Consider the following 26391-nt stretch of genomic DNA (forward strand, 5'->3'; position numbering starts at 1 on the left):
CCCGCATTACCTCCCGCGACTCCCCCGACAGTCAGACCGCGCGCTATACGTTCGTTTCATTTGTCAGTCGACTCGACTGAATCGAGTTATCGAGTAGTTGTACTTTCCTATGTAGCACACCCATCCACGTCATCGTATTTTATACGTTTCTGTCTGGCACATATCTACGAGAAATGTCGCGGCCGTTCTAGTGATCTCGACGCGTTGTTCTGACTGACACTTTTTCGAGAAAAGTCGCGAATATTCTACTGTTTTCTTGTACAGAGAACCTTCGATACGTAGAGTTATAAATACCGACTATTCGCCGAATAGGAAGCTAGTTTACATTCAGAAGCAGAAATATTAAGACTGAAGAACGAATAAGTTCAAAAAATGGTTCAAATGCCTCTGAGCTCCATGGGACTTATCTTCTGAGGACATCAGTCCCCTACACCTTAGAACTATTTAAACCTAACTAACCTAAGGACATCACACACAATCATGCCCGGAACCTGCGACCGTAGCGGTCGCGCGGTTCCAGGCTGTAGCGCCTAGCACCGCTCGGCCACTCTGGCCGGCAATGAATAAGTAATGTGTATAATCAGTATAAATAAAAATGTCTTAATCTTTGCATGTGACTTGATTATGTTTTATTACGGTAAAAGTAAAGGTAGCTCAAGAAATCTTTAGCGTCCCCTCCTTGAGGTTTCTCTGTATCCGCCACTGCACTAGTAACTGACATTTATGGACAACTATTCAGCCGTCTGGTGGCTATAAGTGGAGTGTAACTGACCCGAAGACTTCAACGTGATAACGTACACTTAACATGCATCTGTCATACCGAAAGCAGTTATCCAGGAATTTGGTTGAGGGACATTTCTACGTTACCCATGTTTATCCGACCTTGCTCTCCTTCTCTCAGGCTCCCCTGCATCTGTTTCGCATCCAACAAAGTTTGAGACAAGTCCTATTTCTAATGGCGTTAAGCATCAATAATCCTCCTTATTCTTTCCTTCGATAATGTATTTACTTTCCAAATCAGCAAATTTCGTTGCTTTTATTCGGAGGGAATCATAGACTGTGGAAAATAAATACAGGCCACAAATACTTTTTACGACTTTCGACTCTGATAAATTTAAATCTGTACAAGAGTCCGTCACAGTGCACAACGCTGGTTTTCGACATTTGACCGGATAGCTCATAAGGTTTTGTTTCCCCCAGTCGCACACGCCAGTGTGTGCAACCCTAGTGGCAGGAACTACGTCCAGTCGGTATTGACTTTTTCGCTGTGTACACTTCAGGAAAACCCACGACGACACGTTAAAATGCACTGCGAATGCATGTCGTCAAATCCTGTAGGTCTGTAACGTTGATTTGGTATATTGATCATCTACAAAATCCATAGAGATATGTCTTGTGGTGTGAGGTTAGGTGACCTCGGTGGTGGGCCGATCTCACCATCTCGTCCAAACCGGTTAGCCAGAAACTTTTCATCCAGAAATTGGCGGTCATTAAGGGACCAATGAGATGGTGCCCCCATCCTGCTGGGAATGGCATCAGATTACAGGTGCTCCAATTTTCACACAAAAAACTCCTGTTACATATCCATGTAAACATCATTGATGATCGTGGGCTCGCTGAAAAATAATGGACCAATGATTGTGCACACATTGGGACCACAGACTGACTTTCGGCCAGTTACTTTCAATTTCACGTTTAGCATGAAGACTCTCTCATCCTGATATACAAACTTTATAACAGTTCACGTTGTCGGACACATAAAACTTTGACTCATCGGAGCAAAAAAATTTTTTGCAAAAAATTCAATGTTTGTGTCAATCCTGGCCAGCATATCCACTTTAATCTGTTCACGCCGAGGTTTCTCCGCCGGCTTTAGTGCCTGAAGCAGCTGTACTTACTAGGCATTACGACGTCAGCTCTTATGCGAGACTTTGTTGTGCATTGTTGATCATGTCATTTAACTTTCTGGCTGTCATACGCACTGACTTTCTCGCTCTCTTTGCTGACGCCTGTCGCACCTTGTCGACGTTGGCGTCTGAAACAGATGGGCGACGCCCTCCCCCCCCCCCCCCCCCCCCCACTTGTGGTCAACCACTTACTTCCAAAAATGACGTATACCAAACTCGAGTAATTAGTCCGAAACAAAAACTTCCTTCCGTATGGAGTCCAAAAGTTTCGTTACACCGGGGAATCGGACTTTGTCACTGTGAACCAGGATTCTCTGTGACCAGGATACACGCTAAACTTTCTCCCATGGCATCCACATATTTCGTAAAATCTACTGCATCGGGGAAAAAACTTTGAACTAACTTGTCACATGTTGAATACCTGTTGTTATTATCCAGTGTAGTTTTAAAGTTGTTATTCTTGTAGTCTTCAGTCCGAAGACTGATTTAACGCAACTCTCTACGCTTGTCTGTCCCTTGCAGCCCTCATCATCCCTCCATAACTACTGAAATCTACGTCCCTCCGAACCTGCTTGCTATATTTTAGGCTTGGTCTCCCTCCACAATTTTTGCCCTTTAAACTCTTAATTTTTAAATTTAATTGATGAACATCATATATTGTTGCCTCAATCCTGAACGCTATGCATGCAGATATTTTAAAAAATCACAGCCAAGAAAAGCGCAAGTAATCTTTATAAAATACACGAACAGTATGTTTTTGTCTACCCAGAGTAATGTAGCCAGATGTCTCGATTTTTGCGGACTGTCTCGATATTTAGGGATATCTTGAATTGTCACTGATAAACCTTCCGCGGGACGCCAAGTGTTCCGACTTTTGAGTAACCAAGAAAGTTAGAAAACTGTACGCCAGGAGGTCGTGATTAGCCAGTAAACTAAAGGGACTTCTCAGCGTACATTCCAAATGTACGTTTCTAAAACGCTCAGCCGTATGGCTTCCATGGTTGTATTATTACCGCCAAGGCATTGTTTTCTGAAGAGAGTTTCAACCTACCCTTTTCTACTTTTGCCATTGACTGGCCTGGACTTCTAGTGTCACACCAGTCAGTATTAGTGTTTTGTTGATTTTTGCAGAAGCGTGTCGGAAATCTTTTATTGGTTCTCTTGCTGAACAGAACACTACTTTTGACTATTGTTGTAGCAGTGTAGCAATTTCGTTTACAACATTTTATAAGTATGTAATTACGTAACGTTTGAAAATTTACGAAGTTTTTGATTTATTTTTATGTCGTTCTCCCACCGATCTTTTAAGCCAGCCGTCCCTATTTTCTGCAAATTGGATATCGTAGCACCAGTTCAGAGCCTTTCTTAAAGAAAAACATTATGCATACAAGACATGACTGTGACAAGCGCTGGTCTGAGCTTGGCCTGGCTTGTGTGTTGCAGTCCTGCGAGATGACTTCCGTCCGGAGCCCAAGGACACCCGCGTGGCGGCCGGCGAGACGGCGCTGCTGGAGTGCGGGCCGCCCAAGGGGCACCCCGAGCCGACGCTCGTCTGGAAGAAGGACGGCCAGCCCATCGACCTCGAGGCCTCCACCAGGTCAGTGCCTCTCGCGTAGAGCGCTTTAAAAAAAGGGGACGGGAAGTACTCGGTTACGGCGATGTTAAGCTCACAGGACAAAATATTACTCACTCCCTCAAAAAGGTACACTGGTCGCTTTGGAACTCTGTAGACAATATAGTTCTGATACCAGCCACGTATGTGACCTTCCACTGCTGACGTAAGTCATTGCTATGGAGTGGCACCCATATGCCAGTCGATTGCATGGAATCAGCTCAGTGTGATGGGTCGGTGTGGAGACGTGACAAGACTGGCAGAAAGGAGCAATCGTGCCCTCGACCACACCGTGAATGAGCTAGGCCTGTTGAATAAAATATCGATATAACGATATTTTTCATTAACAATATCGAAATTCCTTAGATATACGCTAGTTGCTCTAAATCGATATATCAACATTGAAAATGTAGTCGAAATGGCAGTATCGAGTGCCGATATTTTATATTATATTTTTTCGTAATTTTCGGGAAACGTATGAAATTGACGTTTTGAAACTGTAATAGAGCGCAGTTTTACTTCCACTGTGTGAAGGAATCTTACTATTTTTTGAGCTTCCATCACGTCCAGTCTTTCTCTTTCACTGTGTGAAGCTTATACCGGTGGCACAAACAAGAAATCCGATTGTTGCACTGGGAAGGGGGGGGGGGGGGGGGTGAATTGAGTAACAAGAGTTCCGATATGGAGAAATAGTACACCATTTGCTTTAAAATAAGTTTCTAATGCAACTATTTTTTCACATTGGCATCCTTCAAAGAAAAAAAAAAAAAGTTGGGGGAAGTGCTGACGTAATCGGCGCTTGACGCTAACAAAAGAAACTGCAACGTTTAACTTCACCACGCAATTTTGACACTACAGCTGCTAAGTCGCTAGCGTTTGCAGAAATGAATAACAGGTAAGTCTGCTTGAAGTGTTCCAGACAAATCCAATATGTGACGAAACCGAACGACAGACCTATCTGACAACTTTTATTGTGCCACCAACATTCAGTTACCGTTGACAGCAAAGTGGTTATCGCGAAGCGTGAACGTACTTCATTTTCCTTTCAGTGCTTGCTGTAAGGGGGATAGGCAGACAACTATGTAGTTGACGTACAGAATATATAACAATAAATCAATATTTAAATACACAGATCTAAAATCGGGAGTATATTTGCAATGTACAGCCGATAGGTCGATATTTCGATATTTTTTTCGTCTATATATCGACGGCTGACAATGACAGTTTTCAAATATCGATGTATCGGATTCCAGATATTGTTAAAAACATCAACAGCCCTAGAATGAAGTTGCGCGGTTTTGATGGTGTCTCAGCGTGAATAGTCCCTTGTATCTGCAAGGAATGGTGTACTATTCATTACCTTTTGATTACTGGTAGTTAGAATTGTGAAGACTTAGCACTTCCAACTTCCAGGAATCGAATAGAAGGTGCATACCTTGTATAGTGACTAGCTGAATTGACCTGATGTCCTTAGGTTATGGCTGATGTTTTCCAAAGCTGCTGAAACGTGTGGCATAAAATTTTTTATTGTCGTTCCAAGATTTTGAATAGCCATTTTTTGAAACTCGTGGTTCCTGAACAGAAAAATGCAGGTTATTGGTTTCAACTCTGGAAATTTACGTGGCTAAGAGCCGAAAAACTACGGTCATTTGACTAGTAAATAAGACTTTCTGAGCCATATTTTATCCGTTTCAGTGTAGCAGTCCCGTAGAGATGAAAGTGAAAGCAATAGATAGGAAAAAAATGGAACACAGCATCAAACCAGCATCAAGTATGGAGACTTATCAAACATGTATAAATTACAAAGGGCGTTCAATAAGTAATGCAACACATTTTTCCTCGAACAGTTACGGCTGAAAAAAATTGAAATTTGTTGCGAGACACTGTGGAGTACTCCCACTCCAGTCCCTATAGTTTGATGAAGTACTAAGACGAGGCGCCGCCATAGATAGCGTTCAAAATGGCTTCTATAATTGATGAGCGTTCCAAGCAGGGAGCGTCCCTAAGTTTCTTTTGGTGGAAAACCAGAGCATGGGGGATATTCATAGGCGCTTCCAGAATGTCTAGTTTACGAAGGCATGACAGTAAACAAAAGCACGGTGAGTCGTTGGGCAAGGCGTCTGTCCGTAATCGAAACAAGGTTGCGCAAGCCTCTCCGATCTTCCACGTGCTGGCAGGTCGCACACAGCTGTGACTACTGCAACGTTGCAACGTGCGCATACTCTAATTCAAGGTGATCGACAGATCACAGACGAACACCTAGCAGCTCAACTTGACGTCTCTGTTGGTAATGTCGACACACTCATCCACCAGTTGGGGTACTCAAAGTTTTGTGCCTGCTGGATCGTACTTTCCCATCCAACCTACAGCACGGAACTCACATCTACCGATTTCCATCTGTCTGGCCCAATAAAAGATGTATTCCGCAGGAATCTGCACGTGGGTGGTGGGGAGGTTATGAAGACGTTGGCTCCGACGTCGACCAATACTGTGGTACCAAGCGGACATACAGTCCCTCCCAGTAATGTGGGGTAAGGCCGTCACATTCAACGGAGACTATTTTGATAAAATGAGATTTGTAGCCAAAAGATTGGGGAATAACATCGTGTATTGGAATCCTGAAAAAAACTGCTTTCAGAAAAAAATGTGTTGCATTACTTATTGAATGGCCCTTGTAGTTTGTTTGTGAACCACCTGTGTATCGTTAGCTTAAGTACGTGTAGACAGCCGTGAGGCAGCGGCGTTGGCGGTGTTGCAGGCTGCGCGTGGTGGACGGCGGTAACCTGATGATCACGGACGTACGGCAGGCGGACGAGGGCCAGTACCGCTGTGTCGCCCAGAACATGGTGGGCGTACGAGAGAGCGCGCCGGCCACGCTTACCGTCCACGGTAAGTACCCTGCCACAGGCTGCTCACTGCTGCTATACCTGCGCCGCGTCCGCGGTTCCTTCCTTCCTTTAATTCCCTTTGATATACTCTTTCTGCGGGGTCAATCAATAAACTATTCTGCCAACCAATTTCAATAACAAGCGACAAACAATCAGTTATCTTTAAAAGTAATGATAAGGGAAACGATTAATTCGCCCCAACGCTTCACTTTAGATTTTGCATTCATTGTCACACCCTTCAGTGCAAACCACAGAACAAGCAAGTGTAACAGTGAGGGAATATTTGCACTTGTAATATTTGCTATATAACTTAAGAATTGCTTAATACACAATAGGAATCTAAAATTATTCCTTTTTAACGAACATATTTTTAGGACCATAAACGATAAAGATCGACGGTTGATAAAGTCCAATAGAACTAGAGCAAGGATCACCTTTTCAGTCTCTGAATGAAGACAGTAGGTGACATAGGGGACAATCAAACGTACATTACATGTTACACCATTAAGGACGATCACTCACTAATTATAACCACAAATTAAAGAAGATTCTTTTAAATAATTAACATCAATAGCAAATAATCAACAAATTTATCAAAACCAGTTCTGTAACAATGTTGGATCGTGGAATACGCCGGATTACCGACACGGAAGGCTAAATTTTACCAAACAGCAATTTCTCCAAACCTAGAACTATCTTAATAGTGTACAATACTTAGGTTATCCAGAACTACTCTAATTCGCCGTCCTTGGGCACAGCGGTGGAATTGATAATTAACCTCTTATTTCATTCTCCTGGAACACTGAGCGGCAATAGACACTCTGATAACTCTTACCCCAGTGTGGCTCGGGAAAAAGGATGGCTCCACGAGGAGAAGGAAACATTTACCCGAACTGGAAAGGGAACTCGTCTAACACGAGCCACTAGGTTGGACGAAGACCAGTTGGCGATTTTTAATCATTAACCAAAGCTTGCTGGCCAACGGACGAAAAGTACAGAGGCAAGGTAGCTTTATTTGTGCTCACAAGAACTGATAACTTCTGCGAATGAGATTCCGGCAGAACTACCGCCGTAGTATGAATACGGGACTTCGGAGCTGAGGAGAGCAAGTCAACAACGGTCTCTACCAAATAGGCCCAACATTTCAGACAGACCGAGCAACCGACAGCAGTCGTGGTTAGGCGGATTACCAAATAGAAACTCAAGCACTACTTTAAATAAAATTAAATAAAGCAATTAAATGCCACAGGGACTAAACTCCTTAACACAAGAATATATACACAATAACAACGACTCAAGTTAAATATGCCTACGTACTAAAACACAACAGATGTTGACGAACATTAACATAATCTCGCTCCGCTCTGTCTCTCCATCAGACGGTACAAGGTTATTTAACATTTTACAACGTGCTTATCCAAACAGTGACCTACACCGTCCATGGGAAAACAACGGCTTGCAGAAGGTCCACAGCAAAAAAAATAATTTTCTTTTATTTTTTGGTTTTTTTGCTTGTTTGCGACGCAACCCTTAAGTCAGCATGTCGTTCAAATGCACGATCATGCAAGGGGGCATTAACACACACGCAAGGCAATTTCCGGTCACAAACTGAAAGCAGAGAAACGTTGCCGCGCAGTTATTAATAGCTCCCGCAACACCGGAAGATTGGCCCCGCCAGACGACGACCGTTGCACTAACTAGATGAAAAATCTTACTTTCAGTGACGACACCACCATCTCGAGGTTATTGGCGGCCGCAGACGGACTTCATAGCTTCCCCAGCCCATGAACAGAAACCAAACGTTGTCCACAGATTTACGTCCTCTTGTGTCCTCACGCCCCGGGATTTTGGGCCCATCCAGACTTAGCATAAAGGGACCTAGCGTCCCGCTGCAGAACGGTCGTCCAGGGCCAAACACTCGTCTCAACTGCCTCGTCTGCCCTCGGCACGGCACGCTAGCAGCGCGCTCGCGGAGGCTCCACAACGCCCCCTAGGAAAACCCGGAATCTCCAAACAGGAGTAAACCAAGGGAAAAACAGGAACCGTGGCAAACGACACGTTTCACCCTTTGTGAAGTTGTCTCACTTCGTCCTCTGGAAGCTTGTCAGTACAGTTCCGCTCCGTCGCCTACCAAGTACAACATCATTATGACCTGCTTAAAACCGTGTTGGTTAATTTCTGGAATACAATACAGAAGCAACTGCGCGTAGCATGGATTCGACAAGTCCTTGGGATGTATCCGGCCGGATGTTGTATCAGCTGTCTACGCACAGGTAACGCAATTCCCGATCAAGGGGGTAGTTAACCGGCGAGAAGCTGGCAGACGATAGCGAACCATCGAGTTCATACCAGGCGAATTTGGTGGCTAAGACGTCAACGTTAGCTCAAATTCATGTTCATTAAGCCCCAACAGCACGATTCTGGGCTTGTGACATGGATACGAGTGGCATGCAAAGTCAGAGAGATGACACCACTGGCGCGTATCGAGGTCGTATTTAGTTAGTAGCATCTTTGGAAAGAACGCACCCCAAGTTTCAGCCATATTTGTCTATTTCTTTGTGTTTGGCATTCGTGTTAATCAAGGAAGTCGAGTGATTGTCAAAAACTGGACAAAAAAATTTCGTGTGGTGATTAAACATTACTTTATCAAAGGCAAAATGCCTCAGGAGATTAAAGAGAAGCTTCATAAACCTTACGGTGACTCAGTGCCGCAACACGACGTGGCATGGGCTCGACTAATGTCTGAAGTTTTTTGAAAGGCATAATTTTTATGCCAGTGACTGTTATAAGTTTTTATTACACTATTGCAGTTTCGGTCTTAGGCCATTATCAAGTGCTGATATTGTGGCTTTAGGCCATGTCAACGTAATGTAAGCTGACACATTTGTGTGTCTTTTTTTTTTTTTTTTTTTTTTTTTTTTTCTTTATTGTATTTCAATTCCCCATCGGGGCGGGCTGGCAGCAGCGGGGGGCGCGCTGAAGAGGGCCAGGTAGGGAGATGTGGGAAGGAAAGAGGCAAGTGTGGGGTGCAGGGTCTCTGGGGAGGGGGGGAAGGAGGAAAATCCGCTCTGGGAGAAGGAGGGAAGAGGAAAAAGGGGGCCTTGGGGAGGGGAGGGGGAGAACAAGGCCAGGTTATAGTTGGAAGGAAGGGTAGATGTCACGGCGAAGTTCGCCATCTGGGAGGGGGAGGCGTTGGAAATTGCCCTGATGAAGGAGATGGAGGGTGTGGAGATGGAGAGAGGGAGGGATACAGCGATAGAGGCGCGGCAATGGGCGGGGGGTGGAGAGGAAGGAGAAAACCAGAGGGTGGGGGGGGGGGGGGGGATCAAGCCGGCGGACAATGTAAAGGATGCGGAGATGTTGGAAGAACAGGAGGAGGTGGGGGAAGGGGATCAGTTCATACAGGAGCCGTGTGGGGGAAGGAAGGCGGATACGGAAGGCAAGGCGGAGCGCATGGCGTTCAAGGATTTGGAGGGCCTTGTAAAAGCGGGTGGGGGCGGAGATCCAGGCAACGCTGGCATAACAGAGGATAGGACGGATGTTTTGTGTGGCGTTGTAAGTCCTGTTAAATACATTCGTCTCGTTGCTACACAGTGCGAGCACACGTATACAAACGTGGTAAAACAACATAATCTGTAAATGCACATGTTCATTAACCCATCACAGAAACCGGGCGGTGTAGACGCGCCTTGAGACACGACTCTCCGGAGCGCCGTTGCCCTTTCGTAATGCCGTGTTCTGTTGGTGCCGACAGTGAAGCCGTTCTTCAGCAAGGAGCCTGCGGACGCTACGGTGCTGGAGGACCAGTCGGTGCACTTCCAGTGCCGCGTCGGCGGCGACCCGGCGCCCAACATCCTGTGGAGGCGCGACGACGGCAAGATGCCCATCGGGCGCGCCCAAATCCTCGACGACAAGTCGCTGCGCATCGAGAACGTGGTGCCGGCCGACGAGGGCGTCTACATCTGCGACGCCGAGAACGTCGTCGGCAGCATCTCGGCGCGCGCCACCCTCACCGTCCACTGTAAGTCCTCCCTCATCACTCCGCTGTACCACACGTCACCGATCCACAACTTCTCCAAAAGTATCTCGAGCAGAATGGCCTTCTCCGTGCCAATCTGCATGGATTCCGAGAACACAGATCATGTGATACCCACCCCGCACTTTTCTCACATGACATACTGACGGCTTTGGGTCTAGGCAGTCAGGTAGATGCAGTCTCTCTTGATTTTCAAACACCTTTTGATCCAAACTACAACTACAGTTGCTATCAAAAGTAAGATCTTATGGCATATCAAGCAAAATTTGTAACTGAATTGAGGTTTTCTTGGTAGGGAGGAAGTTGCACGTTATCTTGAACAGAGGCTCATCGACAGACGCAGAGGTAACATTGGGTGTGTACCATAAGGTGTATGGGACCATTGCAGGTCATGTTGTACACTGATGACCTTGCGGACAGTATTAATAGTACCCTCAGACTTTTTACAGGCGATGCAGTTATCCCTATGAAGCACTGGCTCTGAGCACTATGGGACTTAACTTCTGAGGTCATCAGTCCCCTAGAACTTAGAACTACTTAAACCTAACTAACCTAAGGACATCACACATACACCCATGCCCGAGGCAGGATTCGAACCTGGGCCCGTAGCGGTCGCGTGGCTCCACACTGTAGCGCCTAGAACCGCTCGGCCACTCCGGCCGGCCCTATGAAGTACTGTCTGCAACAAAGAGTATAAATACTCCGTCAGGTCTTGGTAAGACTGCCAACTGGCTTTAAACGTTCAGAAGCATAAAACTGTGCACTTCATAAAATGAAAAACGCAGTATCCTACTACTATAGTATAAGTGAGTCATGGTTGCAAACGGTCAGCTCATACAAATACCTGGATGTAATGCTTTGGACTATCACTCGTACGACCCATCCTACAATATTGCTTAAGTGTCTGGGACCTGTACCAGATAGCGCTAACAGGGAATACGAAACGTATACAGAGAAGGGCCACTCGAATGATCACAGGTTTCTCTGATTTGTGGGAGAGTGTCACAGAGACGCTAAAGAAATTGAATTGGCAGACTCTTGAAGATAGACACAAACTAACCCTAGAAAGCCTACATACAAAGTTTCTTGAAGTGGCTGCGCGGAATTAGCAGAGCGGTCTAGGGCGATGCAGTCATGGACTGTGCGACTGGTCCCAGCGGAGGTTCGAGTCCTCCCTCGGGCATGGGTGTGTGTGTTTGTCCTTAGGATAATTTAGGTTAAGTAGAGAGTAAGCTTAGGGACTGATAACCTTAGCAGTTAAGTCCCATAGGATTTCACCCACATTTGAACATTTTCATGAAGTGGTTTTAGATGATGACTCTAGGAATATACTACAGCCCCCTAAGTATCGCTCCTCCATATGTGACTGGAACGGGGAAAATCCCAAAGTAATACAGTGGGACGTACCCTCTGCCATGTGCTTTTCAGTAGTTTGAAGAGTGCAGATGTAGGTATAGAAGCCAGCGTGCAGTGAGTCAGTGACGGAGAGTCGCCTTCATCAACTCTTTGATATCGTCCAACATTATACGTCTATTACGGTTTTCAGCCATACACATCCATGTTATTCCTGAATGTTTGAATGGCATCTGTCAACTTTCTATTAGGTTCGCTTCTCGCTCTTTCCTTATCTTATGGAGTCCAGCGAGAACTTCCTTGGTCCATTTGTCAGTTTATAGACCGACTTAAACTGGTTTAGCATTTCGCAGCGAGCCTGCTAGACTGCTTCCGCCAGCAACACACCAACGGAAGTCTGGTCTTGTCGTCTCCCGTTGTGCTGCGCAAAGCATTGTGCCTGTCAGACCTCAAGTAGGAAACTTTCCAGACGCGAAAATTTCACTTGTTTCAAGAAACATCGTAACTCCGGCCCTAATTAAATTTAAGCACTGATTTTTGACACTCTTAGAGATAACATCGAAATCTAAATCGCACATCAATTTCACAGTATTACATTATTTTTGTACGAGATGGAGACTTTAAACCTAACACATGTAGGCGTTTTCATTCGCCATTTCCCGTTCCCGCTTCAGCATAGTGCCACTTTGCGCCAGGACTTTCAGAAGTCTGTCTACAATTGGGTTTCAAAAACACTGGCCACCACGGGGAAATCGCTCGACCCTGAACCGACCTCGCATGCCCAGGTCACTACCCATTTAGGCGGATTAGGGAAAGACCGGCGCACTACCTCTATGCCGGTGACAGCCTCTTTCCCTGGCGTACATAGTAGCCACAGGAACGGGCAAACAGGCGCGATCGGGAAACACACTGAAGAGCCAAAGAAAGTGGTACACCTAATAACGTGTAGGACCTCCGCAAGCACGCAGAAATACCGGATCACGACGTGGCATGGTCTCGACTGCCGGCCGGGGTGGCCGAGCGGTTTAGGCGCTACAATTGTGTGCTGTCCTTACGTTAGTTAGGTTTAATTAGTTCCAAGCTCTAGGGGACTGATGACCTCAGAAGTTAAGTCCCACAGTGCTCAGAGCCATTTGAACCATTTGGACTCGACTTACGTCTGAAGTAGTGATAGTGGGAATTGACACCATGGATCCTGCACGGCTGTCCATAAATCTGTAAGAGTACGAAGGGGTTGAGATCTCTTCTGAACAGCGCGTTGAAAGGCATCCCAGATATGTTCAATAATGTTCATATTTAGGGAGTTTGGTGGCCAGCGGAAGTGTTTAAACTCAGAAAAGTGTTCCTGGAGCCACTCTGTAGCAATTCTGGAAGTGTGGGTTGTCGCACTGTCCTGCTGGAATTGCCCAAGTCCGTCGGAATGCACAATGGACGTGAATGGATGAAAGTGATCAGACAGGATGCTTACGTAAGTGCCACCTGTCAGAGTCGTATCTAGACGTATCAGGGGTCCCATATCACGCCAACTGCACACGCCCCACACTATCACAGAGCCTTCACCAGCTTGAACAACCCCGCCGCTGACATGCAGGATCCATGGATCCATACCCGTACACGTCCGTCCGCTCCATACAATTTGAAAGGTGACTCTTCTGACCAGGCAACATGTTTCTAGTCATCAACAGTCCAATGTCGGTGTTGACGGGCCCAGGCAAGGCGTAAAGCTCTGTGTCGTGGAGTCATCAAGGGTACACGAGTAGGCCTTCGGCTCCAAATGCCTATATCGGTGATGTTTCGTTGAGTGGTTCGCTCGCTAACACTTGCTGATGGTCCAGCATTCAAATCTGCAGCAATATGAGGAAACGCTGCGCTTCTGTCACGTTGAAAGATTCTCTTCAGACGTCGTTGGTCCCGTTCTTGCAGGATTTTTTTCCGGCCCCAGCGATGCTGGACATTTGATGCGTTTACCGGATTCCTGATGTTCACGGTACACTCGTGAAATGGTCGTACGGGAAAATACCCACTTCATCGCTACCTCGGAGATGCTGTCTATCAACCACCAGGCATTACGCATCTTCATAATCTGTTGAGCTGAGTCGCTCTTGTTGTTGTGTACGAGTACATACTAAAGTAGAAGGTCGTCATGGTTACATAATATATAACATCAGCTATGTATCACATGTAGGCTACGAGTATATCCAGTGCTCATATTGCCCAATTTGGGTTTGATAACAAGGCGACTGGCAGTGCTAACAGTCAAATAGTGTATGTGTAGATGTAAATAAGACGTATCATTCACAACTGCAGGGACAATGACTAACTACATTATGGCTGCCAGAGAACTTACGACCACAAACTTATTTCAACAACGTTTATATTCACTATAGCAAAATTTTCCGAGAACGTGTAACGAGTAATACCAAAAAGTGCAGGTGATTTTATTGCCTGAAAGGCTGCATTTGGCGTACGTTTCGGAACACCAGTAGAATTAATATGTTTTGTGGAGAGTTAACAGCTGTTGTACATCGGTTTTCCGTGCACGTATCACTGCTCACGTTCAATGCAAAAACGGAATGCATCTGTTTTCGCAAAGACCACAGCAGTTACTCGGTGCATTCAAAGTTATTGCAAGCTCTGGGAAACTGAGAAATGGCATGCACCGAGCGAGACTGCTTTGATTTTTACAGCAGGGACAGTGACACCACATTGTATCCAGTTGCGTCCTCTGGAATAATGTGAACCTCAACTAGTCAGTGGTGTAAGTTACAATACTTCTTTGGAATATGTTGCTTTACTGCAAATAATGCTGTGTTATTTCAATGCTGTAAAAACATATACGTGATCAGTGATTAACAGGAATTGCTGAAGGCTAGTATGAGGTTTCTGTCACACTGCTGAAGAACATGTTGCTCCTTTACAAAGTATTTCTTTGCATAGTTGAAGACAAAACCCATTTTTTTTCTGTCATGATGCTACTCATTCACATACGCGAGCAAACGACCAAGATCCACGGATCAAATTTTTCCACCAAGCGACAGTTGCTGAAGCTTGTGGTATTAAACTGGCAGAGTGCAAGTTCATTATTGTGTGTGTAGAGACATATTTCTTCATCTCTCGCACGCTACGAAAAGAGAAGTTGTTTCTGGATGAGCAATTGTGCTTTTAAATTGCTCGAGGCGTGAATGGCGCTATTTCTCTTTCATCCGTTAACTACGGGCGAGGCTTCCCACTTGTCAGGTGGAAACGAATGGCGGCCCTCGAGGTCAATTATAGCCTGTGAGAACCAAAACACCACGCCCGTCTTTATTATAGCGGGCGAATCTTTTTGTGCTCGTTCTAAAAGTGAGAATCGAGTTCTGTAAGTCTCATACGTACGTACTTAGCTGCGAAATATCTTATTATAAGCGTTTCCCTGAAGAAAGTTATGATTGGCAGTCGATGTCAGCAAAAAAGAGCAAAACCCAGCGAGGGACACGGGAGGACAACTTGGTCCCTCCCTAAAAAAAAGAAAGAAAACTTTAGCAATCCGAACACGCATTTCTCTTCGCCAAACTGACAGTGTGTCAGTTCAGTGTCACGTTGTAGACTGCCAGAACATCTAAAGCAGACGTACCCAACCGTTTAGCTTACTTGGGCCACACTGGAACCAATTGGGTATTTTTGGGCAGCACATAATACACCTATACTAAAAATAGCCACATAAAAACGCGGTGGACCAATGAGAGAATAGCATCGTCTGGCGCGAGTTCTGTATTGAAAATATTCAATTTGACATAGTGTTTGATAAACGGAATTTTATGAAAATTTATTTATTAACTTTTACTCACCGCTTTGGCTCTGAGCACTATGGGACTTAACATCTATGGTCATCAGTCCCCTAGAACTTAGAACTACTTAAACCTAACTAACCTAAGGACAGCTCACAACACCCAGTCATCACGAGGCAGAGAAAATCCCTGACCCCGCCGGGAATCGAACCCGGGAACCCGGCCGTGGGAAGCGAGAACGCTACCGCACGACCGCGAGCTGCGGACACTCACTGCTTTGATACCAGCTTTGGGTCGGATGCAGCCCGCGGGCCGCGGGACACCCCTGAGCTAAACTATACTGCGTTCATCGTACGATTAAACCTGATGTAAACATTTCACTACGTGTTCTTCCGCGTTTGACGGAATCTCGTCGGATTTCGTTCCAAGTGTAGTGGAAGCCTAGCTGTTTCGAGTACAGTCAAGTGCGACAATAAGGGTAATTTTATGCTGTGTGTTACGCACATATCGACTCAGCTATAATGTGGAACAGGTTGAACGGCGCATTTAACTTGGACAGCACGGGCCAGCCAGCAGGTCCAACTAACCTGCAGTGACTTGAACTGCTGCAGTTAACACGTAAAAAGTTACGGGCAGAGCAACACTTGAGCTTCCAATGTCAATTAACTTGTGAACAGAATTAGATAATATATGGCAAAATTCCGGCAGTACGCTTCTTAGGGGACCAGACGGGAAACATAACATGCTCCCGTTCTTAGGTAACATAATACTGTAATTAAAAACAGTAGTGATGAAAAATCTTAACTTAAACACGGGGTAATTTTTCTGCATGATGTATGTGCGACGAAAAAGTATATTGCAGAGATTTCACCATATAGTTAGATATTGAAGTCACTTGAAGGTGGTCAGTCTTGCGGTGATGTATGAAGCCTTTGCACATCCGAATCGAGGAATACAATTCAGTACTGGAACTGTCATCTGCTACACTGATGATAGTACATTAGTTGTAGTACGTCTGGTAGCTTAAATATTTTGTTTATTTATCGCGACTAATCTCTTAACTTGGACCCAGATCTGTTCTTCTGGGTTTAGATTGCGTTGGTACGGTAGCAAATGTAAAAATGCCGTGATCGATGCCCTGAAAATTATTGATTCCCGTGTTTCTACGAAGCTTGTCACTCTGGCTCGTATGAGACCACATCTGTAGTATTAAAACAAATCCAAATAAAGATTATTTGAGTCTTCTTTTTTCTCCAAAAAGTTATTTTGTAATGTTTACTTAACTTTAACACTCTTTACCAACAATGCTTTATAAAATATCGATAACTAAGAATTTATGTTTGCAATGGAAACTGGAATTTTGCATGCGATATATAGTTAGAAACAAGAAGACGTGCATGTTTCATAAAAATGATGATTAAATACGTGTTAATTAGCATATATTTGATAAATTTTTATATTTAAATGAGGTAGGTAGTTGAAGTGTATGAAAAAAACTTGAGAAAAGAGAAAAGCCCACGAGATTCGAACCAGCGATGCCCAGAATACCCGTTTAAAATTCTCCAGGGCTGTCAGTTAAGTCGCAGATACCTTGTTTACATAAACACATTAACTGTATGTAGATAAGTTTTTCTGAAAACTTACAGATCGATTTTCTCTGTAAACTCGCGGAAAACATTAAGTAAACTTGTTTCTCGCCATTTTTAACTGTGTTCAATGCGCGTCTTTTATTACGGAGCATGAAGTAGCGTCAGCCATTTCCACAGTAGGCCACGTGTTTACAGCACAACTGGCGTTTATAGACACAGACTGTACACGATTTTTTAAATAAAAACTACGTAACAGAATGTGATTAAGAAAAACGTCGATAGCTGTTAATACATTAAACTACCTTAAAGCTTCATTTTCAGAAACCCAGCAATAAGATATCTAATACAAGCAAGTGCGACCTACTTTCAGGAGCGTAACAACAAAGAGTAGGGGAAGGTGGGGGAATTACACGCATGTGGGTAATCCCACGCAGGCTGATTTACGCAGTTTGAATGGCGCAAGCTGTTCCCAGTTGGTGCTACACCCTGCCGGCAGGAGTAACAACTTCTATGCGGCTTATGCCAGCCATTTTCCAGTGGCATTGTTGGAGAAGTGAAGTATTGTTTATTTTTGGCGTGTCTCATGTAATTTTCGTCAGCTGTATTTTGCAAGGTAAGTGCTACTATATGTTCCTTTAATGTAATTCTTGCATATCAACTACTAACCCTAGATGAAACCTTTAATTTAATTGTAGATTTGTCCCGCTATTTGAATTAGGTGCCGAGTTATGCTTAGGCCGGTATTACACTATCAAATTTCTTTGTCAAAGATTTGGTCAAAGATGTGATCCAATATTCCGTCCAATATATTTGACAAAGATCTTTGACGTAGCGCTAGAAGGGGTATTACACTGTCATCAAATTTTTCGTCAATGTTCAAGATGGCTGACAACAACTTGTTATTAACCGCAGCAGTTCTACGTACTCCAATTGCATTGTGTGCACATGCGGAAAAGAAGTGGGGGGAAAGATGGAACCATACATACGAGGTTGACAGTCTCAAAAGTCCTGGGATTACAACTTGATAATAAATTCAGTTGGGAGGAGCACACCACAGAACTGCAAAAAGGCCTTAACAAATCTGTATTTGCAATTCGAGTGTTAGCAGACATAGGCAACATAAAAATGAAGAAGCTTGCATACTTTCATTCCATAATGTCATATGGGATAATATTTTGGGGTAAATCTTGAAGTCAAACAAAAGTTTTCAAGTCCAAAAGCGTGTAATACGTATTATTTGTGGAGTAAATTCACGGACCTCCTGCAGAAACCTCTTCAAAGAACTGGGTATACTAACTACTGCCTCTCAGTATATTTACTTCTTAATGAAATTTGTCGTAAATAATATATCTCTTTTTCCAACAAACAACTCAGTTCATACATACAATACCAGGAACAAAAATGATCTGCACAAGGACTTAAAAGCACTTACTTTAGTTCAAAAAGGGGTCCCCTTCTCAGGAACACTCATCTTCAATATTTTGCCAGGAAACATAAAAAATTTAGTTAGAAATAAAGATCAGTTTAAAAGGAGCCTGAAAAGTTTACTACTCGCCAACTCCTTCTACTCCATTGGCGAAATTTTTAGTAGAAACAAATGATGTATTGTATTTATTCATACTATTAGTATTGTTATTTCAGCTTTAAAAAAATCGACATGTTCCACATCCACAAGGATCTCCTCAGCACGGATCTATGGAACGAAAAACTAATCTAATCTGGGTGAAGCCGTGGGTTTTACGACGACACGATAAAAGCATTCAACAAAACTTGTTACGTGAGCTTACAGAGGAAGACGTCAAGTCGTACATCAATTACTTAAGAATGGATGAGCATACATTTCTGTATGTGCTCAATGACGTGTATCCTTGTGACAAAGCACTATATTCGCTTAAGAACTGCTATATCTTCAGAAGACAGGCTCACTATAACACTCCGATTCCTTGCTACAGGAGACGGTTATGTTAGGTCTCCAATCTTCTTAATCTATTTTTGTATTCAGGGTGCCTCACGTTGTAAAGCGCCTCAACAGCTTCAGACATCTATTAATTTTGTAGTTGTTGGCACACACCAATTGTATTTACCGGCAATGGTTATAAAAACACTACAGACGACAGAACCCTGCAGCGATGCTAGCGCTCCATGTGGTAACATGTCACATTGCAGTGAACAGAAGACAAGCGGTTTCTTTGATCAAATCAACGAGTTAAATTTTAACTCGTTGGATCAAATATACAGCGAGGCCCTAGATTTGATCAAATATTGGACGACATTTGACAAAGTCCCTATTACACTATCAAATATCTTTGACAAAGATTTTGGACTAAGAAATTTGATAGTGTAATACCGGCCTTAGGTTAGTCATCGAACCTAACAGTGGGGTAGTGCCACGCTGCTGTTGAAGTGCGTGGTATTCCCCCTTGCAGGTTATATTTTCATTACTAACGAGTTTTTTTAATCTCAGATGGGTAGATATTATAAAAGAAAAACCCAGAAAGCTAAATGGACGCAAGAAGAACTTTGTAAGGCTCTTGATGCCATCAAATCTGGAAGAAAAATTAGAGAAGTATCAAGAGCTTTCGGGATTGATGAAGCTACTCTGCGAACGAGAATGAACGTTAAAAATACCGAGGGTCCAAAACTTGGAAGAAACCCAACATTTTCGACAGAACGGGAAAATGAGATTAGGGATCATGTTATTAAAATGGCATTACATGCATCCAGCTGCGAAAGATTGCGTTTGAGTGTGCAGAGGCTACCAACATTGCAAACAATTTTGATAAGTCCCCTAGGTTGATAAGTCCCCTAGGTTAGCTGTCAAGGACTGGCTAGCTCTGTTTTTAAAAAGAAACCCAAGTATTAGTATGAGAAAACCTGAAGTAACTAGTATTAATAGAATAGAGGCATTTAATGACGAAGAGGTTAATGCACATTTCAAAAACTTAGAACGTATTTGATAAATATAAATTTAAAGAGGGGCGAGTGTTCAACGTCGATGAAACGAGCATAAATACAGAAGCCCAAGAGAATTTCGGCTCCTAAAGGTGTTAAACAAATAGGTGGGGCCACGTCTTGGGAAAAGGGTAAAAACGTGGCGATTTCAGAAGATATCTGTTTGGTTTGTAGAGAGTTTGGGAAGGATGGAGAACTATGGTACCGATGTATTTCTTGTAGCAGATGGAGTCATGGAGAATGTAGTGGCTGGAACACTCCAGAAGGTTACAAGTGCGATCTTTGCTGTATGGTATGAGAAAATGAACTCTTTTCACATAAAAAAATGTGAAAAACGAAAATTATAAGAGATGTTTCTAGAATTGCATTATTTCGTTCTTAAATATACTGTTTACTATTTGTAGTAACTAATAAACAAATAAAAATAGCAAGTATTGTACATTTTTATGGTTTGTTTGTTTTTCGTGTTATTACCCAGTACTTTGCGTATCATTACCCTCAGGGGTGGGGAATACCACGCATATGCACTTTTTTTATTTTAATGTTCAAAATTAAGGTACTGTTTATAACTATTTATAGACGATTGGAATATGTGGAGAAATGTCCATTGTATGGTATATACTTATTTTCGTAGATTTTAATGACGTAACGAATGGTTCACATCGATTTTTCCTTAGGTGCGTGTATTTCCCCCACTCTCCCCTACTTATGCCACAGCTGCTGACTAGTAATCGCGTTTGTGTTTGTTTACACTCTGCGTGATGAATGAAGTGTAGTAGCAGGTGCACACAGAGCCAATTTTCGTGAAATCTCCAAACTATTTTGCCACTCACTGCGAAAGTAACATGAGGTCGTCGTCCCTCTCCACTCAAATCCTTGGCACTGTGGTTGCATATTGATCTGCATGGGGGCTTCGGCAAACACTAAAATAATGTTGAGTAGGGAAACACTATTGCGCAATTTATACATATGCATCCGCGAGTGAATATTGACCAAGCAGCTTTGGATCCGCGTCCACACATTCATGCTGTTGCAAGTGCTCTTGGGTAAATAATATGTAATGAACCATTACCTGTTATTATTTTGCACGTGATTATCGTATATCATATATAGGACCTCGGTATTCGCCATATGACGCACGTGTGTAGGTCTGCAGCATTCGTAGACTTAGCCTTCGTCCGTCTGAATATCTGAATGGAAGAAAAACCTGGCTCTTGGCTGGATCTTCTGTTTAACAATTATTGGCAGCGGTGCGTTTTTATGCGAATTATTGTTAGCAGCTTCTTGTAGACAACAATGAGAACCAATTCTTATTAGGTGAGCACTTCCTCTAGTCATGGTAGGAGGTTAATAAACTTTGTAATGGATCAAACTAGTCAAAAATGATGACGATGACAACTATTCTAGACCTCGCATTAAGAGGCAACATAACTCATGGCGCCAGAATTATACAACTATATTCATCCGGTATGTGAGAATGAGAGCACTTTGTGATTTCTAACATACTCTATATACAATTTCAAACGTTTTGGAAACTTTTTCTAACCACCCCACCCTCCACCCCCTCCCACAGTCAAACACAAAATGTTGCAAGGAAAAGTTTCACTTACTACATTTTCACTCTGTTCAAGCAGTTAAACTGCAGCACCAGGAACAACGCTTTAATTTATAACTTATTTACTACTAACTCCATTCGCAACACATTTTGCAGGTCGTATCCCCATATACCACTGATTTTACGTGTAAAATTGTACCATTGTGGGATACATAGTTCGGCAGATACGACTTTTTATACATGGGAGTTGGATTCTTTAAAGAAGTGGGGTGGGATTTATTAGTATAAAACCACACGATATTACCCTGGCTTTCGGAACGACTGATTCCTCCGTCAGGGAGGAGAGAAGCATAGATTGGGGAAGGTAAAAAAAGAAGGGCAGGCGCTCAGACCTCTAGGTGAAGGGAATCCACGTACTGTGAGGACAAGGGGAGAAAAAATGTTCAGCGGTCATCTGTTGCTTCTTTTCTTTGTTTTATAATATTCATTTTCACTGTTTGCCGATCGACTCCCATTGTTGAGTAGTGGTCTTCAAAGCCTGCTTTGCTATCGCTTTCCCATGTACATCGGCCAATATTTCTTGTTCGACTGTTGTTGTTTCTGCATTTAGCGAGCTGCTTCCATTTTTTTGCTGTCGTATTTGTTTTTCAGTGTTATCTGTTTTATATTTACAGACTGTTTCTTGTTTCTGTTTTGCTCTCTATTTTCTGCACATTATTTCGTCGGATGGTTTACTGTATCCAGTAACTCTTCGGCTTCTTTCCTCAAATGCCGGTCTTCTTTACGTCTTCAGTGATCTGTTTCTAAGTTTATGTTTTCTCGTACTTAGCGGTTTTTTTTAACACTGCTTAGCGATGTATGTGTAGCAACCTTTTACTTTTATTTGGCGAACTCTTTTCCCTTGTTTGGAGATATTTTTTTCTTTATTTGGCGACCTGTTATTTTTGTTTGGCGATCATCCCTCTGTTTGGCGATCGTTTTTCCTCATTTTTTTCTTATTTTGGTCCTGTGTTGCTTGGTTTAGATCTTCTCCCATTTTGTTGTGATCTGATCATTGTCTCCCTGCGTCCTCATACCACCTGGGTCCGTCTCAAAAAATGGTTCCAATGGCTCTAAGCACTATGGGACTTAACATCTGAGGTCATCAGTCCCCTAGACTTAGAACTACTTAAATCTAAGGACATCACACATACCCATTCTTGAGGCAGGATTCGAACCTGCGACCATAGCAGCAGTGCTGTTCCGGGCTGAAGCCCCTAGAACCACTCGGCTGGCAGGTTCCATCTCATCTGGATCCTTAAGTGACCTGTACTTCCTTTCTGACTTTCCCAAATTCCTCTCATCCTCCAGTGAATTTTGATTTTGAAGCAATTATAAGAACATTTCAGTACATATCGCAAAAACTGCTGGAAATGGGACAAGACATTCGTTCTAAAATTTTACCATGGCCAAATGACTGAATTGTGTACCTTTAATCTCACTAGTATCACAGGCCACTGTGTAACACGTGAGTTTATTTTGGTTGCCGTAGCTCCACCGAGGATCACGACGCGACCACAAGACCAGAAAGTGGGTCTGAATGGCGTAGCCCTGTTCGAGTGCGCAGCATCCGGCAGCCCGCCGCCATCTGTGTTCTGGACACGTGAGGGTTCGCAGCAGCTCATGTTCCCCGGTAACGCATACGGCCGTCTACACGTTGCTGCTGACGGGTCGTTGCGTATCCAAGGTGTTCGCCGGGAGGACTCTGGGTTCCTCGTCTGCTCTGCCCTGAGTGTCGCTGGCTCCACAACTGAGAGGGCCTTCCTAGAGGTCAGTCACGTCAATTTACATTTGGGTCTGCAGTGGTGATAGTGCTTCCAAGTGGCCAAAGGTACTTGGATAACTAATAGGGGATATGTGTATGCGTGGAATGACAGAAATCGTAAGGGTGATTGCCTTACACTGAATAATGTAATGCTTTCAAAATCTACCGTATGCCTAGACTACAGTCAAGTACCAATATTTAAATGTAAATACCATAATATATGAATATTATTTCTGAAAATAAATAATACTCAAAAATTACTTTTTAGTATTACTTACTTTTAAATATTAGTTATTGACTGTTACTCTAGCTTTGGAACTTTTTTTTTTATTTTAATACATTCTTTTATAGAAATGGCGTAATGCAACCTCCTTATTTTTTTTATTAATTTCTAGCTGAGTATGTAGTGTTGCCCAGGTATGTATTTATTCGTTTTCTATTAGTCCATCTCATTCTTTCCCCTTTCTTTGTCTGTCTTCTACTCCCCCCTCTCTCAGTTCATCTCCTCCTCTTTCCTTTCTCTATTAATCTCCTCCTCCCCTACTGTCTGTCCACCTCCTTCTTCCTTATCTGTGTCTCTCTATCTGCTCCTCCCCTCTTTCTTTCCACATTATCATCCCAACATCAGTTGTTTTGTTTCCTTGCATCTCAATGTGTACGATGTCATATCTCCTGAACTTCGAATCGTACAACAATATACAGGGTGTTTATAAATGAATATCGGGGTATTAACGCATTATAATATTTATTACATTAAACTTACAGTTATAAATGATATCTCAAACGAAAGAGCAGCTCAAACAGTTTTACCAAGAACATTATAAATGTTGAATGTGAGCACCATTTGTCATACGGCTCACATCAAGTCTATAGCCCATGCGCTGGATAGGCCGCAAAGGGCCCAATGACAGGGCTTGCTTTGCATGGCCTCCACGTTCACCTGACCTACTGCCATGCGATTTTTTCCTTTGGGGCTTCATCAAGGATCGTGCATACGTGCCTCCACTACCAGCATACCTCGCTGAATTAAGAAACCGGATTGAAGCAACTGTTGCTACAATCACTGAAGACAGAGTTACCAACATTTGGGAAGAACTCGGCTATAGACTTGATGTGTGCCATGTGATAAATGGTGCTCACATTGAACACTTATAATGTTCTTGGTAAAACTGTTTGAATTGCTCTTTCATTTGAGATATCATTTATAACTCTAAGTTTAATGTAATAAATATTATAAAGCATTAAAACTCCGATATTTTATTTATTTATTTTGTCCATCTTTCAGCACCTACATGCAATCGATGTCGTCAGAAGAGTTACAGCTATTTGTACATTATGTTTTACATACCAAAATATTACATAGTAAAAATATAGCAAAGTTGTAAACTATTAGCTTACAACAGCCTCTACACCTAGATCCATACATAACAGTAAGCCATAATTTATCAGCATTAACATGCAATCAATGTTGTCAAAAGTATTATAGCTATTTGTACATTATGTTTCATATAGCAAAAATATTACATGGAAAAAAAAGATAGTGTTGTACCCTATTAGCTTATAGCTAGCTGCCTCTACATCCATAACTATACATAACAGTAAGCCTTAGTTTATCAATAAATTAGATCATCTTTACAACAATTCTGAAATTCTTCTACACTGTAGAAAGTATTTTTCTTCATCCACACTTTGGTTTTAGTTTTGAAAATATCCATTGAAACCAATTGAGCCTGTATGGGTAAAGTGTTGAATAATTTTATGCCTATGTATTCATAGCTAGATTGGGTTTTCTTAAGCCTGGTTGTGGGCTCAATCATATTTGTTTGTCGAGTATTGTGTTGATGAACTGATTTCCTTATAGTGTAGTGGTTTAAGTTTTCTTTTATGTTTAATAGGCAACAATATATGTAAAGAGATGGGACTGTGAGAATTTTTAAGTCTCTAAAATAAGGTCTACATGAGGTCTTGTTGTCAGTGATTCCGTACAAACGTCTAATTGCTTTCTTCTGCCAAGTGAACATTTTTTTGGCTCCTGGAGAGTTACCCCATAAAGGAATGCCATATTGTAGATGGCAATGAAAGAAGGCATAGTATGACTGAAGCAATAGATCTTGTGTAACACATGTGTGTAGTTTGGCTAGTAGGTAGATAACTCGTGATAGCTTTCGACATACATAATCTGTATGTGTGTCCCAAGTTAATTTTGAGTCAATGTGTATTCCTAGTAGTTTAACAGATGATAACTCCATGTTACTGTTTGATAAACTGAAGATTATCTTGACAGTCTTTTCATGGTTCATAGATAAGTCATTAGCTTTAAACCAGATATTAGATATTTTGAGACACTCTTCACTTTCCTCCTTCAATATGTTTATATCCTTTCCATTTATAAACATCCTGTATTTATGCAGTTACATTCAGCGGTATATGGGAATACTGTCTGCAAAATCTGTTGTTAATGGTTAGTAGTAGCAAAGTAATAAATTAAAATGCCATGCTTGTTGTGGCAGTTTTATTGCATGAACAGTGAAAATGTAGTAAGCAATAATTTTTTTTTCCTTTCATCATTTTGTGGGGGTTATTAGCGAGCAGAGGTCTCATGTTGTTGTCGCGGTCTTCAGTCCAGAGACTGGTTTGATGCAGCTCTCCATGCTACTCTATCCTGTGCAAGCTTCTTCATCTCAGAGTAACTACTGCATCCTACATCCTTCTGAATCTGTTTAGTGTTTTCATGCCTTGGTCTCCCTCTGTGATACCATCTGCACTTCCCTCCAGTACTAAATTGATGATCCCTTGTTGCCTCAGAACGTGACCTACCAACCAATCCCTTCTTCTAGTCAAGTTGTGCTACAAAATCCTCTTATCCCCAATTCTATTCAGTACCTCCTCATTAGTTACGTGATCTACCCATCTAATCTTTAGCATTCT

At 42.8% G+C, this 26391-nt stretch overlaps 1 protein-coding gene across 1 annotated transcript in view; it reads left to right on the top strand.

Annotated features, from left to right (window-relative positions):
• The window catches only part of LOC124545845 (protein sax-3-like), a 95278-nt gene that overhangs the window by 5746 nt on the left and 63141 nt on the right, over nucleotides 1-26391 (top strand). Inside the window, exons 2-5 of the mRNA XM_047124803.1 lie at nucleotides 3327-3504; nucleotides 6278-6408; nucleotides 10162-10428; nucleotides 23191-23468. Coding sequence (XP_046980759.1) covers nucleotides 3327-3504; nucleotides 6278-6408; nucleotides 10162-10428; nucleotides 23191-23468 — 854 coding nt within the window. The remainder of the gene's footprint in view (nucleotides 1-3326; nucleotides 3505-6277; nucleotides 6409-10161; nucleotides 10429-23190; nucleotides 23469-26391) is intronic.

Source organism: Schistocerca americana, chromosome 8, assembly GCF_021461395.2.
Source record: "Schistocerca americana isolate TAMUIC-IGC-003095 chromosome 8, iqSchAmer2.1, whole genome shotgun sequence".
NCBI lineage: Eukaryota > Metazoa > Arthropoda > Insecta > Orthoptera > Acrididae > Schistocerca > Schistocerca americana.